The 20,312-nt window shown below is 36.2% G+C and overlaps 1 protein-coding gene across 1 annotated transcript in view; it reads left to right on the top strand.

Moving 5' to 3' along the window:
* Positions 1-20,312, top strand: part of OSBPL1A (oxysterol binding protein like 1A) — a 146,449-nt gene that overhangs the window by 38,696 nt on the left and 87,441 nt on the right. Inside the window, exons 14-15 of the mRNA XM_032467154.1 lie at positions 4,899-4,980; positions 15,430-15,536. Of these exons, the coding sequence (XP_032323045.1) occupies positions 4,899-4,980; positions 15,430-15,536 (189 nt within the window). The remainder of the gene's footprint in view (positions 1-4,898; positions 4,981-15,429; positions 15,537-20,312) is intronic.

The following is a 20,312-nucleotide window of genomic DNA, read 5'->3' as shown; positions in this document are numbered from 1 at the left end:
GTTTAAGTTTGCCAACAGCTAAGGAGTTTTATTGATATAAAGGCCTATGTAAACTTAAACAAGAAAGACATTTTGACACTTTTCAATCCCTAATCTTAATTTATGATTCAACATAAAAGAATTTGAACTCTTCCATGTGTTGTTGAAGACATACCACAGAATTTGACAGTTACTTTAACAGAACTCCTACTTTAAACCCTGGTATATAACGTGTGACAACTGTAAACATAATTTTCACATCAATGAACTTTGCAAAAGCCACATCTACCAGAGCATCTAAACGACATTAAAACTGCATAAATAAAGGAGGCTTAAATATCTGTGGCCAAAATTATGGCTAAAATATTTAGCATACTTTTGTTTTTCACTTGTTTAACTTTTAGTCAGTGTTCCCTAAGTGAAAAAGGAATCCTTTCCTATTGATTACCCTCAACATAAGGTAAATGATAAAAACTGGAAGGGCTTATAAATCACATCAGTATCTTTCCAACACTTACGGTAATTAAAAATTTTTTTTTGCTTATAATTTTAAGACCTTTTTAATGAAAGTTAGAGGTCAAATAAAATCATACTAACTTGGATACCGTTAAAAAACTTTCTTGGAGAAATATTTCTTCTTTAGGGTAATTTTCAAACTTTAGGGTTGTCAGCTGCAATTATACCTTGTATTTTATTCCTCATTTGAATGTTGTGTTCCTATGTTAACTTTAAAGCCATGGAGTTTTTGACTTCCAGATTTTATAGCATCTGGAGTCAACGATAGTTTCAGCCAGTGTTAAGTACTTTAAGTTTTGCAGTTTATACACAGATCTGCCTAACAGAATTTGAATGCTAATTCTGAGACTCTTGACTCTGTCTCAACTTCTGAAGGTTGGTTCAGAATGGTCAAATCTGAGATGAGCTTTGAGGTGAGTTGAATTGGAGCTTATGGTAGACTGGCTCCAGAATGCCTTTGATTCTTGGGTTCTTATGTTGCAAGGAAATCCTGGGACCATTTGTGAAATGGATCTATTGTAGATGTCTATAGACTTTCTAAAGGAAATTAGGAACTGTAGGACTGGAATATTCTAAAACTACCAGAATGAACATAAAATTAGCCTTATTTCCTCAGTCTGCTTTGGGACTAGTAAGTAGATCTAGAAGAAATCGGGAGAATGGGGAAAGTCCACACTGAAAAAGTGCTCCTGTTATATGATACTCTTCGTCCCCTGTTACGTCCGCCCAGAATGAGGGCCTTCAAAAACTTAAAACATTTTCTTTTAGCCCTCAGTGTGTCACTGCCTTGAGGTTAGGCCTACAGAGAGAAAAGTATAAGATCATAGAAATATTGGCCTTATGGTTGTTACCTTTATGGAAACTTGAAAATATTTTAGAAATGAAAGCTAGGAGAGAAATTCAAGCAAGCATTGGTATAGAACTTCACTGCCCAATATGATAGCTGCTAGGTACTATTTACATTTAAATTAATTAGAATTAAATGAAAAACTCAGTTTCTTACTTAAATGAGCCACTTTTCATGGGCTCAGTAGCACATGTGGCTGTCACCTTGGACAGTGCAGCTGTAGAATGTTTCCATCATCGTAGAAAGTTCTGTTGGGTCAGACTGGCATAGGCTCTTAGAATTGGGGTGGTTCTAGGAAAACAGGGGTTTTATTCATTAAAAATATCTTGACTCCTGTAGGCTCTGAACTGTATCTGTGTTACAAGAAGTAATGAGCAGATGATGTGAAATGTTAAACAAATGAGAAAGTAGTATCAAGCTTTCCTCACTGAAGAATGAATGATTTCCAACTAAAGTGAATGCACAGAAAGATGAACGTACTTCAGCTCAAGGCTGATAAAGATTGGTACAGCCATACAAGAATGAGGCAGATTTATACATATTGATACATTTAAGATTTATAGCTAAGTGAAAAGGGCAAAGTATAAAATATTGTATCTAATGTGCTTCTAGTTGAGAGAAAGAACACAGGGACATATACACGCATTTGTGTAGGCTAGGTCATCCCTGGAAAGATAAGAAATTATTAGCAATTGTTGCTTTGAGACTGGAAAGAGAGAAAACAGGGACTCTAGGACTGATAAGTATGTAAAGGAGAACTGCCTTTCTCTGTATATTCTTTTTTTTTTCTTTTACTTTATGTAAATATTGCAGAATACATTATTTTAAGGATATATTAAGGATTACAATACAGATCCTTGATGTGGGTTTGGCTAGAGTTTGGAAGAGTTGGAGATGAGTTCTGGGGCACCATGCAGTATTGCAGGGGCAAGTTACTGGATTCTACAATCAGTTGTTCTTCAAGTTTAAATTCCCGTTAAGTGTCAATTGTTATATAATAAAATGGAGGCATTTTGACATCTCCAGTTTGGTGTGTTTTGACAAACACCCTGTGTAACCATCACACTCATCAGGGTATAGAACATTTCTACCACCTCACAAGCCCTTGGGTGCCCCTTCCAGGCGGTGCCCTCCCCTCCATCTCCTGCAGCCCCCGATCTGCGCTCTGTCATTTTAGGCACTGTCAGCTGCACCCTTCTAGGATTCTGTGTAAATCGGATTGTACCGTATGTGCTCACCTCTCAGCCGTGTTGTGTGTATCAGTAGTTTTTCTTCTCATTGCTGAGTGGAAGGCAGTGTGCTCCTGTTCTTAATTAGCCAAATGTGTATTGTCTATGTAGCAAATAGCCTGGAATTAGTGACCTCTCTGCCAGCTGATCCACTCCTCCCTAGGTGCCCACCCCCTTGATGTTACATTTTTCAACTGTCCCATAGGCCAGGGATCATAAAGTAGTTTAACATCAACTGATGTCTGACCAAACCAACAGTTTGGGTCTGAAATCTGGGAGGCCAGAAGTAGGAGCAGGAGGCTGTGGTGGGTGCCTCCCCTGGGTGCCTCCAACCCTCTGGGGCCTAGGGCTGTGGCTGTGCTTCTGGTATTGCAGCACTGCTCATGTGGGAGCCCATTTATGTAGACTAAATAAAAATTAAAAACCTGGAAGGAGTCCCTGACATAAAGTGAGTGGCATAGAAGTCAGTGAGACACCATGCTGGGCTCTGCAAAGAACCCATAAGCATTAGCCTTCACAGATGGATTTTTAGGGTTTTGTAAAATAGCTGCTAAGAGGAAATGATAACAAATTGGAGAACGTCAGTTTTTTTTTTTAACTCTATTAATAACCTCTTTCTTTTTAGTATCAGTTAAATGACATTAATTGTTTAGAAGACACACATTTGTACTGAACTGTAAAACAGTATGTGTAAATCGAATCTTCTCCATCAGACCTATTATGTACCTCTGAAAACAAGTGAATTGTGGATCTGAGGAACTTTTTTCAGTAACTGTCCAATAAGCCAAGGGAAGATGAATGTGACTCAAGTACTGGGGGACGATGCTGTGGAAAGGGTTTCTTGTCTTTAATTAACCACAGGAATATCATGTCGATTACACACTCGCAGACGGCAGTGAAGCCTGTGCCCGCTTTTGTGCCCCCAGCTAACTTTCACCACAGAAGGGAAAAGAGAAAACAGTAGCGTTGGCGCGCACACGGGCAGGAGTATTAAATATGTATAGAGTGAAAATGACAATTTCCTATTAATATATTATGAGTGATACATTTGGCTGTGAAGTGCGGCTTTTCAATAGCCCCCAGATCGACTTTTTTTTCCTGCCTTCAATGTGTATTCACAGGCTACGTCTTAAAAAATTATCCAGCATTCCATTTCTCTTTGTGTGATGTTTTAAATTGCATAATGTGGGTATTCTCCAAAAAAAAAAAAAGAATGTGAATTGCATTTTTATGTTGTTAGAGCTCTCAAAACAGAGTAATGTAGATTTTGAAGAGAACATTGCCTGTCACTAATGTGGTACCATGAATAATTCTGCTGTGGTTGAGCTGAGCTTCATAAGCACTGAAAAATTTATAAGGTGAAAAAGGTGCTTACCTATGTCACCTTGGCACACAGGTCTGATTTAGGGGGAGTGTTTGGTGTTGAGCCAGTTGAGATTAGGAGTACAAAGTAGGGAAGATTCACAGGCTAAATATTATTACTCTACCGACAACAATGTGATGCTTAATATTAATAAGGTGAAGGTTCTCATAATATTTTTTATTACCATAAACCAAGTTTACAATGATGATTTTCTTGCTTCTTAATCTGCTTTAAAGGGAAATTGTAACTAGAACTACCTTTAAAATTACATTGTTAATATAATGGATTTATCTGATTTTTTTCATCTTGGACTTCGAAATCTACTAAAATAGGATGCAACTTACATCATGAAACTCTGTATTTATGTTTCACTTTTTATGGCTCTAAATATGTAGAAATTTCAAATTACAAGGAAGAATGCTTCACCTTATTTTTATAAGCTTTTACTTACTAAGAAAATGTTCTTATTGGTCTGATTACATGGGGGCTATGTGCACTTAGATTGCGGAACGAAAATCAGCTTGTGTTTTCCAAATGTTAGTACCATCTGGATTTTTTTTTCTCATAACAAACGATTTTTAAAATATATTCTTAAGGAATGCATTTTATAATTTCTCAAATTTAATCAAGCCCACTACAAGTGATAAATGAGAAAAATCTAACATCTCAGGTATATATTGTGTAGTGAGTTATTAGAAGTAATTAATGCAGTGGTGTGGTATCTACATGACATGTTGAATGTATTTAGAATTTAGAAAAACTTATTTTTATTAATTTGTACATGATTAAATGTTATGTTCAATTTCTAAGCAAAATTTCTCTCACCTTTATCTCTGTTAGGAATATGTCCCAATTATTACAGTGTATTAACCTGTGAACTGAAAGTTTTGATAGAAACATAAAAGCATTTGTACTGTAAAAATCCTTTATTAGTTTAACTTTGTCTTCTTTTTTTCTTTTCCAGAAAGCACAGACATGCCAACAGAGACTAGATAGGGAAATTTCCAACTTTCTCAAAATGATTAAGGAGTGTGACATGGCTAAAGGTAAAAACAGACAACCCCCCCCCCCCATTATCCTAGGTGTTGACCCTTTCTACTTTTGTTAGACTGTACATTTGGTTTTAAATTCAGAATTGTATTTGGAAAACAGAGTTAACGTTAACTTTTTGAGGCTGTAAATTCATCTTGGCTGTGTAGTGAGAATTTGTTCATGAATTCTGGAAGAACTTGGATTTTTGAGTTCAGTTGTCTTGGGTTTGAATCCTTGTTCTGCCACTTGTTGATTGTTACTTTTGAGCAGAACATTTAATTTCTGAGCCTCAGTTTCCTTATCTATAAAATGAAGGGGTTGGTAGTTTCCAGATCTTGGCCTTCTGCCATTCTCTGTATACATGAACTTGTCCAATTATTAATCTACCTTCCAAGAGTAGCTATTTATACCTTCATTCTCCATTAGTTATGAATTTACTAAGAATTAACTAAATACTCCAAAAATCAAAATACAATCCAATAGAAAATTCAAAATCCCAATATAAAATCCAATACAAGGGGTGGGGGGTTTAGCTCAGTGCAGATCGCATGCTTGGTGTGCAAGAGGTCCTGGGTTCAATCTCCACGGCTTCCATCAAAGGGAAAAAATAATCCGATACAAAAATTAGGTTTTGAGAAAAAATTGTTTATTACTTTATAAATTAAACTATCACTTTAGACTTCAGCTATGATGTGTTTATAAATAACTCCACTAAAATTGAATCAATTTAGTTGTCTATGATTTTATGATTATTTTAATCATGATGTAGTTTATGTGTGCCCAGAGAATTTGAAGAAATGTTAATATTAGAGTAAACTGAGCATGAATGCTCTGTATCTATCCACGTGTACCTTGGGCATCTCTTTGCTTCAGTTCAGCAAACATTTATTTACATCAGTGACGACAGCTTTGTGAAGGATAGCAGTCAAGTCCTTTGGATTATTGATTGCAAACTGGAATTTTTTTTTACTTAGTGCTATTCATCCTCAGTAGACTTTTAAAATAATAGCAGCTTCGTTAGATATAATTCACATAAGCCTAGAATTCACCTATGTGAAGTGTACCGTTTAGTGGCTTTTAGTATAGTCAGAGTTATGCAACTAGACATCAGTGGGCTTTTAAAATACCATCTTCACCAAGAACCATCAAAATGAAACAGATACTAACAACATTTAAAAGATGTAGAAACTGTACAGAGTGAGATGAAATACAAAGGCTAATTTCTTTAACCTGGGTAGAAGAAAGAAATGATGTCAGAACTACAACCAAATTAAGTTTTTTTTTTCTTTTAAACATTAAGTCAAATCTCTTGGTTCAGATCACCTGTATGACCCTTATGTCCCTTATAATGATGGCATGCACCATTTGTGCTCTCAGAGGCATAATACTTAGTACTACAAGAGAGATTTCATTTTGGACAGTGCCATCTGGGAAACTTGGATATATTTGACTTTGATCTGACAACGCTATTTCATATATCTACAAAAAAAAAGTCAGTGGAAAAAAAAGTCAATGGGTTTATACGTAAACAATTATAAACATTATTTTCTGAAAGACTGGTGTAGATAAATTAAACTACACACGTAAATGCTAAGTAAATAGGGTTGAGATGATTTCATGAATGGAACTGAAGAGTTTTGAAGGTAGCTGAGTCTGATCTTAACGCCAAAGGATTGTACAGAATAATCCTGCACCATGTGTTTTATTAAAGGAAGCTGATAGATACACATCCTGCTCCAGACTGCCTACGTAGTTTGCCAGTGACTTCTCAAGATGAAAAACTGAAGTGTTTATGGACAGAGTCCAGATCTTGTGGCTGAAATTGTTAGTTGTCTTACATTTTAATTTTAGTACAAGACTGAATGAACATGCACTTTAAGAGTCAACATCCTTCTTACTCCGTCTCCTGTATCCAGTTGTGCTGCGGCAACCCAGGTCACTGCGGCAGCCTGCCCTTTCATCTCCCTGCCTCCAGGGAACCCGCGCATTCCATCTCTCAAGGGAGTTGAATCGAAAGACTTGACGGAACTCTTCCAACTCAAATTCTGTGAATTTACTGCATTATTGCTGCCAGGTTAATTTTAGAAAGTTACTTTTTCTTTTTATAAGTTTTTTTTGTTGTTGAGAAAATCTTTTTAAGTGTCCTTGAAACTATAGAATAAAATGCAGACTCTATCCTGGCCATTTAAGGACTTTCATAGCCCGATCACAAACTGATTTTTCAACTTTATTTACAATTCTTTCTTCCCATAACCCCCGTAAACACTTTTGATCAAACACTTGTCTTTGGCCCAAAATGTCTTCTATTAAAATACTTACTTTTGTTTTCATGAGTGGACCTTAAACCTAATTTCTGTCTGGATTAATGCCAAATTTATGTTTCTGGCATTGGCAACATATTCAAGGGGTGCAAAGAATGCAGTATTGAAATCTCTACTATTTTATCTTTGCCAGAAGTCTGGTTGCATTAACAAATAAAATCACCCAAACGTGTAAACTTTTGAAAGACTTCCTGAAGGTAGTGTAGCCAGTCTCTCCTTCTAGACAACCCTATGTGTATCCTTGTGTAGTAGCCAGGTTTTGACCATTATAAATAATGTTGTATTGTGCATTTATATTTGATCACATCACTTTATTACCATAGGATTTTTGTTGGGGGGAGGAGAGGTAATAGGTTATCTATTTAATTATTTTCTTAATAGAGGTATGGAACCCAGGACCTCATGCATGCTAAGCATGCGCTTTACCACTGAGATATACCCTCACCTCATTATTTTTCAATTGTGAAAAGTCCATTGCATTACCTCTTCAAAGTTTGCTGCTTCATTGTTTTATTCTTTTCTGCAGAAATTCCTCATGGGTGTTTGTTGAACCTTCTTATTTTATCCCCCACCTCTTAGTTTCTCACTCCGTTTCTGTTTTTCTGGATTACATTCTGAGTAATTTCCTCAGATCTATTTTCTAGTTTCATTTTCTTTCTTAATTTGGTCTATTTTTTCTGTTTAATCCCTTTGACTTTCTAATCCTAGTTGACTTTTTTTTTCTTCATAATTCTAGAAGTTCCAGGTGGTGGTTTTTAAAGTTTTAATATTTCCATAGAGGCAAGTCCTTTCACATTACATCTGTTTCTAATTTTATCTCTAATGTAAAGTGTATAAAGTCAAAGCCCTTTTCAGCACGTTCTTGTATATCAGGTTGTGCAGCTAATTCTTTGTTTTGTTTGCTAACTGTCCCTTGGGAATGGATAGCTGCCTTCACAATGGATTTTACCTGTTTATTGAGAGCTTGTTTTTTCTGCCTCCTGGATTATGAAGGTGTCCCTGCACAGTAGTTTTGTGTCTGTTTCCATTGAGGATGTAAAGGTTTTTCTGGTTCTAGGATAACGGCTGTAGAGTTGGATTTCATAGCCAGATGTGGCACTAGCAGAGAATTTGTGTCATGATTCCCACCCAGACCTCAAGGCAGGAAATGCCCTTCTTCACTGCTTTCCCTGAGCCCAAGGGCAGTTTTCCCATTTCTGCTTTCACTGGGCTACTACCCCTTTACAAGGCCTTGCTTTGCTTGGTGGGACCAGAGCCAGGTCTCCCCCTCATTTGGGTGTGAAGGGGCCACAGTCAGTGCCCTGCTTTATGTCCCCGCTGACCTCTGACATCCCTGTGCTTGACCCCCACCACCTCGTGCCCCTCCCCCCAGCATGTGCCTGTTCCATCAGCCTTGACTTTCCTGTTGGTTTCCAGCGTATCTGGGATTTTGTTCTTTCAAACTCTGCTATGTATTATCTTATTACTTTATTCAGCATCCTTATGGGTTGGGGTTGAGGGATGTTTCTCCATCAACTTAGCCAGGTACCACAAGTGTCCCATGTGCTTTCTAAGGTAAAATATATCAATCCGTAAGTTATATTATCTAGAGTGATAGCAAGCACATTTTTTGTGCATTATTCTGTGTATTTTACGTATATTAACTCATTTATTCCTTATAACAACCTTAAGTAGCACATAGAACTATTACGTCCATTTTCTAAATAACAGAGGCACAGAGAGCTTAGGTAACTTGCCTAAGGTCACATAGCTGGTAAAAACCAGAGTCAGGGTTTGGTCCTAGACAGCCTGGCTCCAGGACTGCTGTTAGCCAATAGAGAGTCTGGACTAAATCGAGAATTCTGTGTTTATTCTTAAACCTTTGATTTGAGAAGAAGAAAAGTTTATAGATTTCCGTATCTAGATCTACAGTGAAAGATAGAATTTGTTGAGGACAATCACATTCGCTTCGCTGCTGCAGTTGAGGTGGTGTTCAAATCCATATTGTCTCCCGTTCAGAAGTTCAAGGGGACAGTAGGATGGATGTAATAGGACTAAGGTTTCCAACTCACAACAAAGAAATCCTCTTTACTTTTCCTGTCAATTTTTTTTCCCTTCTCTTTTCTTGTCCCAATGTTCTTTCTGGTGTTTTTATCTCAGGGAACGCATCACTAGTTCACATAATTCCCCAAGCCCAAACCTTGGAGTCATCTTAACCTCCTAACTGTGGTGCACATTCCATGTCTCATGAGTCATGTTGTTCCTTCTGTGTATCTGCCATCAGTACGCTGACGTGGGCCACTGCTGTCCTGCCCGTAGGTGCCAGCACTTCTTGTCTGGCCATGCTGCCTCCAGTTGTGTATTCCTCCATTTCCCTCCATGGACTGTCCCACAGCGTAGTTGGAGAGGTACCTCTGAAACACAGATCGGGTCTTGTCACACCCTCACCAGAAGCCTTCAGTGCCTTAGGGTATAATCGAACTCTTAACTTGACTGAGTTTGACCCATGTCTCCTCACTTCAGCAGTTTCACCTCTGCATTCCTTTTACTCCGTGCTCAGCAGCACTGAACTTTTCTCATGCCTTAGGTCTTAGCATATGTTGTTCCCATTGTGTAAAACACTAACTTTTCATCATTTAAATGAAGCTTCTAGAAACTTCTTGGCTTCTCTAACACTTGCCTAGGCATTCTTTTTTCTTTTTTTCTTTTTTTGATTGAAGTATAGTTGATTTACAATGTTAATTTCAGGTTACAGCAAAGTGATTCAGTTATATGTATACATATATATTCTTTTTTAGATTCTTTTCCATTATAGGTTATTATAAGATATTGAATACAGTTCCCTGTGCTATATAGTAGGTCCTTGTTGTTCATTTTATATATAGTAGTGTGTATATGTTAATCCCCAAATCCTAATTTATCCCTCCCCCCACCCCTTTCTCCTTGGTAACCATAGTTTGTTTCTGCGTCTGAGAGTCTATTTCCAGTTTGTAAATAAGTTCACTTGTACCATTTTTTTTTAGATTCCACATAAGTGATATCATATGATATTTGTCTTTCAAAAATATGGAACACTTCACAAATTAGGGTATCATTCTTACTATGTGTTTCCAAATCAGCCTGCACTTTCCCTGTGGTGGCACTAACCCCCTTTAATGCAACTCTTTTCTGCTCCCGTTTCCCCTCTGGGCAGACCCAGCCTCCTTGGGTCTTAGAAGGGGCAGGAAGACAGGCCACGACAGTCGCAACAGCCCAGGCCTGTGATCCAGGGCCCTGGAGAGGGAGCTTCTGTCCTGGATCTAGGCTTCCTTTCAGGCAACCAGATCGTGGAGTCAGATGAGACAAAGTGGTTATGAAACTAAGTGATTTATTACTTCCATTTATTTCATCCGAAGTCTGTAGGAGAAAACATCAAATTCTCTCAGGCTTGACCTTACTCACTGTGGCACAGCGCCTACCAGCCCTGGTCTCCTGACCTTCTTGGAGGCGGAGCTCCCCCAGGTTACATGCGACTCTGTCATTGCCTCCATCATTTACTTTGTTGATTGGTTTTTCTCAGAAGATTATTACCCTAAGGTGAGGAGCCTGTTGCCAGGACTAGACAATCAGGAATGATGCAAATCCAATTATAGCATTTAATGGAGATTTTATCTTCCTCATTGCCTCCCTTCACTCTTATTTGCAAAAAAAATGCAGAACACATTACACAGCTCTGCTAGCTTCTTCCCTGTTTTGACCCCAAAAGGTCTCCTGAACTGGTATTCTTGTGTTTACATTTTAAAACATAATTCATTTTCTTTTTTTCCGACAAATACATGCTTTCCCTCCTACTATTCCAAAGACTCCCTCTGATCAATACTGTTAATTCAATAGTGATTATTTGATTTTCTATTTTCTTTGCTAGACTGCAAGTTTTATAAGGACAAAAGCTGTTTCTCAGTTCATTACATAAGCTTTTATCTCCAGCACCAAGTGTAGTGCCTACTACATGGTAGCCAGTCAGTAAGTGGTACATGCAAATCTTCTCATCTCTCGAGTTAATCATTGATTGTAATTCTGAGGCTGTCGTCCTCTCAGGACCAATATTTTCTGTGCTAATATATAGTTACAGATATATATTTTTGTCTTACTGGGCATTGTATTTAGCAATAAGAAACTACTTATTCGTCAAGATCTGACTCAAGTCCCATTTCTTTTACCAAACTCCACTTGATTACTCCATCCCATAATGGTAGCTCTTTTCTCCAAATATTTAACATTTTAATGTATGCACAATTACTTTGCTATTTATATTTTATAATATCCCTGATACTATCTTTTTTATTCTTATTTAACTCATGCTTTAATTCATTTAACACTTGCTGTTTTGAACTATATATTTTATACTTCCCGTTGCATCTAGCGTAGGTAATGCAGACGTAGATATATACATAGAATTGTCAGTGGTCCTGGTTTCGAGGGTGACTGTTTGAAAAGCTAGTCATCTTAATTTGAATAAGAAATAGATAAATTTATATTCTTACATTTATATAATGTTACCAATTTTGATTTTTTTTCCCCAAGTGACAGCTTCATGGAGTAGGTTTTAGAAGAGCAGTTGATTTTTATGTGCAGATATTTTCTTCCACTTTGAGGAGAGAGTACAGATTTCCTCGAGGCATCTATGTAATTCCAATTGTGTGTGAATCTGTTTTAAAAATACCTCTTCTCATGCAGGTTAGTCGTGTCTCTCAATTACATAGTCAGATGCATTGCACTTTTTTTTAATCACAAAAGAGAAATTGTCTTATTTTGAAGATTTTTTATTTCCTCTGACCTTCAGCTTTATCATTAGTTTGGGGGAAGGTTTATTCTCTCCACTGTTTGTGTTTACTTTAAAAAGAAAAAAAAAAATTTAAGGCAGCACTGTTCCCAGAAGGACTTGGATAAGGAAACAAAATGCCATTCATCCAGTTTTTTTCTTTTAAATATTTTTCCCCAGTGATAGAAATATTTGAGTATATGTTGAAAAACAGGCAAAATATATTTTCTTGTGCCTCAAATAAGAAAACAGTTTTAAATGATCTTATCAATCTACTGTAACTAGCCAACCTGTAGTAATAGAAATGAAAATGTAATCTTTTAAAACTAAAATACAATAATTCTTTTGACGTGAAATTAAATAATCCAAAACCACGTGGGTTTTTTATGCAAGCCAATGGTATCAAATATTTTCTTTATTCTTTTAATATTTGAGTCTTTGTACAAAGTTCAGTGCAGGGCATTTGGGGGGTAAGGAGGATTGGAGTTGACGGAAGACAGCAGAGGTTCAGCACACGTTCAGTGATCATGTTCTCTGTTACAGGGGACGTGGCTGCTTTTGGAGTCCAATAGGAGAGGTCACATCCCACAGTGATGATTAAGGCAGGCTTCTTGGGGAGGATGGCATTTGAACTTGGCCTTGGAGGGGAAGAATGTTTTGGTTAAATGGGGAAACTTCTGAATATGAATAATTATGATTTCTAGTATTCATGGAAGAGGGAACTTCTTTAACAAAGGCTTCAGAGCAGTAAACTAGAATAATATTTCTAGGAAAACAAATATTTCCAGGAAAACAGTCTGACTGAAACTGTTTATGAAACGACTTAAACTGTTAGTCTAAGGAGTATGGACTGTTTCTGTATTAGCACAATGGAGGTTTTCTGTATTAGGGTTTAGTTTGTTAACAAGAAACAAGTACTTCCCCACTAGGTTTAAAACTTACCCAATTAAAAATTTTACAGTGTTTATCATGAAAACGACAGATTGTGAGCTTTTTATACATGTCTCTAAAGTTAAGCTTTTCACATATCTTCCAGCATCTTTCCTGAGCTCAACAATATTTTTAGTACAAAAAATAACTTTTTTTCTTCAAAATTTAGTGCCTGATTCTTTTTGCATTTATTTATTACAGCGTAGCCTCTAAGTATTAATTGGTAAAACATATTTACAGTGATTCCCAGGTGATAACTTTTCTAGAAGCTTAGCAGTTTTCTTTTTATGTAACTGTATGTAGACGTCACTGTATAAGAAACATGCCGGTGTGAACTGACTGGCCCTGATCAGCTGCACTGCACCAGAGTATCTGCCAAAGTCCGTAATTCTTACACCATCCCATTGTGCAAGTTAATATTCATTCCAAAATCTTGTTTGAACACTGGATTATCTGAGAAGTTAGGTAACTTTTGATTCTGTTTTGAACAGAATAATTTGACACTCTCTTAGTAATGGATTCTTATAACAATTTGTCTTAACATGTATTTCTTGGAATATCTTTGGAAAGCTTGCAGCATCAGTTTTGTTTTAAAAACTTGTGCTCCTAAAAATTTATTTTGCCATTTAATATTTATGCTCATCAACAAGTATCTTAAGTGTGAAACATCTAAAACAGAGACAGAATTGGAGATGGTTTAGCACGTGATGGCATTTAATAAAAGAAACACATCCATGAATGACTGTGCTTCCATCTCCTATCCTCTGTGCTATGAAAGTGTAAAAGGACTAGATTACCCCGATAGTCGATGGAAGGCAGCGGCTGTGTCTGTTTTTTTCTTGTGCATCTCCTTGCGGTCCCCGGGCTGCAGCTCTGTGTAAGGCATCTGCTGAGGTACTGTTTAAGTCATATGGCATCCAGCATATGGTACTCTCTTTTGCTATTTAGCAACTAAGTACAGAATAAATCCTCACAATGTGTAACAAAGATTCAAAAAGAGAAAATGAAGTCAAGTTTATTTTAGAATATTATAGCTTTCAATTATTTGGGTGTTATTAAGGATCGCTAACACTGGGAAACTGTATTCCCTAAGATGAAAAATATGAGAAAATGTCATTTGTTCTTTATATCCAGATATTAATGAAAGATTGTTCATACATTCGTTTACTCTGAACTTTTCCTTTTGTTGCCCACTTTTGCCTTATGAGTTTTGAGAAATGAAGTTTTCCAAGAAAAGGACATGTCTTTGCTAAAATAAATCACATTCAAATAAAAAATTTGGAAAATTTAAAAAAGAACAGCAGCATAACACAATTTTATCATATAGAAATAATGGCTAGATAATTTGTCATATGTTCTCTGTAGACTTTATTCTTTTTCTTTCCCGTTTGAAAATTTTTGTTTTTTGGTGGGACCCACTGTTTTAGGGCCTAATAATTACAAATTACTGACATTTGGATTTATTTGATTCCTCTTGCTTATTGACCTTGTTTATTATGTTTTAAGAACAGTGTTTAAGTAAATCAAGATTATTTAAAATACAGAGGAAGCTACAGATTTGATTGTCATTCTCCGTTTGTTTTTTTCATAAAAAGCTTAATGTTACTGATTTTATTTGATGGAAGGGACCAATTTAAAGGATCCTAATGTATAATCAATAAAATCACAAATTATTTCAACTAAGTACATTTTTCTCACATTAATCTGGACGGGACATGACCTTTTACTTGATTTCACTTGATTTTTTAAGTGATGTGTGTGCATTTTGCAGCTTTCTCTTGCCAACATTGTTACTTTTTTTTTTTTTTTTTAATAAAGTGGATTAAGATTTACTTTAGGAGTCCATGGAAGATACTGATAGTATCATTTATTTTCCTAACTTAAACGTACATTGAAAGACACTAGACCTCAACAGGGACATATTTTTGTGACTGAGAGACCTATTTATGCCAAACATTTATCCAAACAAGAAGCAGAGAAAGTTGAGTTAATGCCGCCTTCAGGTACGTTGGCCATCATGTCAGCTAGTTATTGTTTTCTCTTTTTAGCACTTTGCCTTTGAATAAAATTATTTATCTAGTATAGAATATATCATGGAAGGAAATGTTAATATTTTTTAAGTAGTGATATCAGTCCTTCTTGACAGCTGTTTTCCTTAAACATTTTGTTACTTATTCCTGTAAACCTTTTCTTTTTAGTCCTGGCTCTTTAGGATGTAGCCTTTTCTAGGTCAAGGCTTTGTCCTTTTTATGTACTAATTTATGTGCCCTGCATACAATAGATGCTTAATAATGATGCCCAAGGAAGGTACTGTATGCTTTCTTAAGGCAGCTAGAAGAAAACATGATATTAGTAAACGTAAAAATATGTTTATGCTCTTCGTTTAAGATTACTTAAAATCCGCTCATTTTATTTATTTTTTTTATTTATAGAAATGCTTCCACCATTTCTTCAGAAGGTTGAAGTTGTCTCTGAAGCTTCTAGAGAAACTTGTGTAGCTTTGAGTGATTGCCTTAATCTCTTCACTAAACAAGAAGGGGTAGGTAGTTTGGAATTCAATTTTTTAAATGATTGTTTTTCAGTTATTTGAAATAAATAATACTTAATCATCCAGCACATCATTGCTTTCAAATTGTCCAAAGGTAGGAGAGAATAGAGTTAATAAAGGAAACAAAAGCTTAATTTTCCACCAAATTTAGAACATATTTATTTATTTATTTTCTTATTTTTTTTATCAAAGTATAGTAGATTTACAGTGTTAGTTTCAGGTGTACAGTGAAGTGATTCAGTTATATATACACACACACACACACACATATTTTTTCAGATTCTTATCCATTGCAGCTCATTACAAGTAAGTGAATATAGTTCCCTGTGCTCTACAGTAGGTCCTTGTTGTTTAAGAACTTATTTTATTCTTGATTTAAGCAGGATGATTCTGAAATAAGTTCTGATCATATCATCTAATTTGTTTATGTACCCGTATTCAACAAGTATATTTAAAGTTGTACTCAGGGTTGTTTACGACATTTCAATAAAGGGAATAAGAAAATGTTCTAGAACCCAGAGGTCTCTATATGAAGAATACATGCTTTTATTTGGAAAATAGATTGCTGTCATACTTAACTTACATGAACTGAGCTCAATGGATTAAATATTTTTTGTGCTCTTTGCAGCTTGCTCTCTCCCATTCAAAAATTTGCCCTTTGCTATATTCAAATCTGAGTGAAAGTGGTGTGCTTATCCATTAGTAACTCTTTCTCCAGGGACTGAAAAGTTGTAAAGATGTGTTTCAGCTTCTTGGACTAGGATTTTTCTTTTTTGTGTTTTCTCCCATTTTCATGCAAACCAGGTAGCAATAGGCTTTTCCATTTTAATGCCTACATGTATGTTTAATTGTCAACGTTTTAGATTAAGACACTGAATTTCTTATTCTCATTACAATTGATTTGTGCCTTCTGGTTAGAGATTAAGTTTTGGTAAAACAAAATAGATGAAAATGCTTTTATGTGTGTTTCTCTTATATGTATTTTCCTATGATTAAAATAGAAGTCTTGTGAATTCATATGGAAAATTTTAAAATGTTGTGTTTATTATGTATGCCATAAATTCCATAATTATTTATTTGGAGAATAAGAAAAATATGTAACAATAATCTGAATTCATTTCAAACAAACTTACAGAAAGTCTTTCAGCAGAATTCTATTAAATACCACAGGAAAACATAATTATTCATTCAACATTTTAAATGTTTGAGTCCCTTAATAGTAGTTGAAAACATCCCTTCTCAGCATTTATATTTTTGGTGGTTTGCAAATTTCATATTCTAGCTTATTTAAATGAGGAATGATTTAGCGACCTAAATAAATCCAAATAGGATGGTAGCATTGCAGAACAGAGCAAATTATGATGTGATGAGATCCAGGTAATATTTACAACATTCTAAAACTACATTCACGTCTCTTATGTGGTACCTGATGAATGTACTGATAGCACTTTATTTCTAGAGATGTATAGTTTTAAGGTGAACACTAGATTACAAGTAATGTAATTTCTGAAGAAGTCAACGTATCCTAATTTTTAACCTATTAAAAAAAATAGTCTAGGTAATCATCTCTATGTGAAAATTTAAATGTGCAAGAATATTAGCCTTAAGTTTAGTCTAATTAACCTCTTTAAGCCTTTTAAATTTGTCTTGAGGATTAAATAATTGTAAGCAAAATGCTTAGGGTAGTTCCTGATGCGCAGTAAGCCCTGAGTGTAAGTCAGCAGTTGGTATCGTGGAATGCTAACACTTGTGACCCCTCTTCTTTTCTCTGTTGCTATCTTGGAGCTTCTGTGTCTTTAACATTGGTTTTATCTTGTTTTGGGAGGAGATAGTGTTGTCTAAAGAAAATATTTGACTGTTTGCAGAATGGTTACGTTGTGTTTCCATCCTTATTACCCATATTACTGTTTAAGTGATGATGGGCGACTTAAGTTCTCTGAACTTTGATATCTTCATCTTTCAAGTAAGAAACCATGTAGAAAGTCCTTAAGAGCACTGGTCTGAAAGTCTAATGGACCTCTTAAATCTCAGTCTTTCCCTAACCAATTGTGGGACCTTGGTTAAATGAAAATATATAAACTGTAAAATGAAAATATATAAACACCTCAATGTTGAGTGTGGAGATCAGATGTATATGGATGAATAATCTGTATATAGAGCATATTAGCATATCACAAGGGCACAAAGTATTCATTTAGTAAATGACATTTATTGCATCAAACATTTAGAGTGTCTTCAGAACTTCTTTTCAGTAATTCTATGAAATATCAACTCTGTGGGGCCCTTAGTAGAATCCATGAATGTCCTTATGAGAAGAATGGTTATAGACAATGAGAAGGCCTAAAAAATATTTGAAAGATAAATGGCGTCGTTGACATTGGTCTTATCAAATGGCTAAGAATGATAACATAAGAATTTAATAACTTAATAGAGGTCAGAGAGGAATAATTATGCACTATAATTCCTTATTTATCTGGCATCATAAACTATATTTCCGTTATCTGGAAATTTTATTAAAAGAGCAGTGATGAGCTTTGAACTCACATAGACCTGGGTCCAATTCCTGGCTCTGCTGTTTAATCTGTCTTCACTTCAGTTTTAAAGTGCAGTCTCCCTTTTAAAGTGGTGACCAACCAAAAGTGAGTGTTTTGAGGAATAAATGAGATCAAATTGGTAAAACACTTTGTATAGTACCTAGCACGAAATAGGGACCCCAGCCCCCAAAGCAGCCAAACTCTTTTTAGTCTAATCTTTTTTGAGGACAGTTACTCTAAATGTTACACATTTCCTTCTTAAATTAAAATTTTCCCAGTGAATACATCTTTTCTGGGTGCCTCATGATTGTCCTTTTGTATGTTCATAATTACTCTGTGCCTTAAGACAAAGATGCCTTCTGGGGATAATGTTGACAGGACCCTGTGTTTTAATTAAATGGCCCAGTCCTCTAATGCTTCTTGAATTCCTTTTTGCTCTTTATGGGTTTAAAAAAATTTTTTTTCTTTCTTGAGTTTTAGCTCAGCTTGGTGCCTGTCTCTAGCAGTGATACACTGACTCCTTCTGATTTACTTTTTCTGATTTCCTGTTTGTTAAAAAGAAAACCAGTCACCAAACTTGATGTCCAGAGTTAAGAGTAAACTGGCCCTGGGCAAGAAACTTAGAGGCTGATGATGAGTACAGGCCTTCATGCCCGAACCTGGGGCCTTCTGGTTCTGCGGTACATGGGTGCTCTGCTTCTTAGGGGTGCTCTGATACGGCCTGTGTCCTCAAGGTATCCACATGACGTCTACATAAATGAGGCCTTATGTAGGCATTTTTTACTTGAAGTAAAGCTCACTGCTTATGTTGTCAGGGAAAAAAACTGCAGTATATGAAATTAGCTGTAAAACATGTGACTGATTTACTAAAGGGAACCTTACTAGGTGTTTTTAAAGTGATATACTCAGGAAACGGAATGTGAAGGCTGTGATTTTTCTTTAATCTTCTTTGAGAGTTTCATTCAAAAGGCTAAAAACTGATTTCATGAATTATTGTTTCTGTAGTTTTCCTCACCAAAAGGTGGTATCAGAAGTGGTTACAGTGTTAACTCAGAAGTCGTCATTGGTCCCCGGCTGCTTCTGTGTATTCCTGAGCTCCCTTTTACATTAGTCAAACCAGTTTTTAGTGTAAGCTCACTTACAAAATATTTTATATGTTCACGTTAAACTCAAAGAGGTGTAACCCAGATGTATGGTTGGGATGACAGTGATGCCAAGTTCGTGGTGTGGTGAAACAATTCAGACAATCAGCTGGAACCAACCAAAGGTACTGCTACTCTAGACCAGATGCTAAAGCCTTTGGAGAGAATTCATACCCTCATGCGGGCTCATAACTCCATGGTTCTGATATTCATTTAGCTTCCTGTGCTATTCAGAGTCCTTTAATCCTTATCTCTTTCATTTATAATGTTTGTATCTTTCAGGCCTTCACCTTTCTCTGTCTCTTCTCTGAGCAAAATTCTTTGTTAAACAGTAGGCAATCATTGCATATGCTACCAACTCCCTACCACTCCCTCATTCCAGTTTTTATCTTCTGTCTCCTATCTTGCTTCAAAAACACCTACTCTCTTTGAAGTTCTCTACTCCCTTATAGCTTCTCTATCTCCCTACATCCCTTTCCAATTCCACTTCTGTTTCTACTTCATTCCTCACCTGGTCCGCTGGAAACCACTCTTGTCAATATCTCTTTGTCGCCAAGTCAGAGAATACCTTTCAACTATCTCACTTGTCCTTTGAAGGATCTGGCAGTTGACTACTGCTTGCTTTTTGGAATGCTTCTCTGATTTCCATGGTGCTTACTGTATGTGGCTTCTCTTTCCTTTATAGCAACTCCTCCTCAGTCTTCTTCTAAAGCATCCTTTCTTTTGCCTGTGCTTTGCATCTTAGTATCCCTAAGTTTCCGTGGGTGGCTTCTCGCTCAGCATTCTTCTCGGATGATCTCACCCACTCCTTCAACCAGAAATCCATGATGATTCAGGTATCTCCACCTTGGATTTCTCCTGAGCTATGAACCAGTATATCCAGTTGCCTTTTGGACATTTACATATGGATATATCAGAGGCATTTCAAGACCAATATGCCTAAAACTGAGTTATCGATTCAAGTCAAAGGTAAAATTAACACCTGTTCAGTAATTCAAGCTGGAAACATGAGAGCTGTCTCTGGTTCTTTCTTCCTCCTCATCCCCACCCTTAGGCAAGTCCTGTCCTTTTTACTTCCTGCATCTCAGTTT

Source organism: Camelus ferus, chromosome 24, assembly GCF_009834535.1.
Source record: "Camelus ferus isolate YT-003-E chromosome 24, BCGSAC_Cfer_1.0, whole genome shotgun sequence".
In the NCBI taxonomy this organism is placed as follows: domain Eukaryota; kingdom Metazoa; phylum Chordata; class Mammalia; order Artiodactyla; family Camelidae; genus Camelus; species Camelus ferus.
This window is presented reverse-complemented; position numbering and strand designations above follow the sequence as displayed.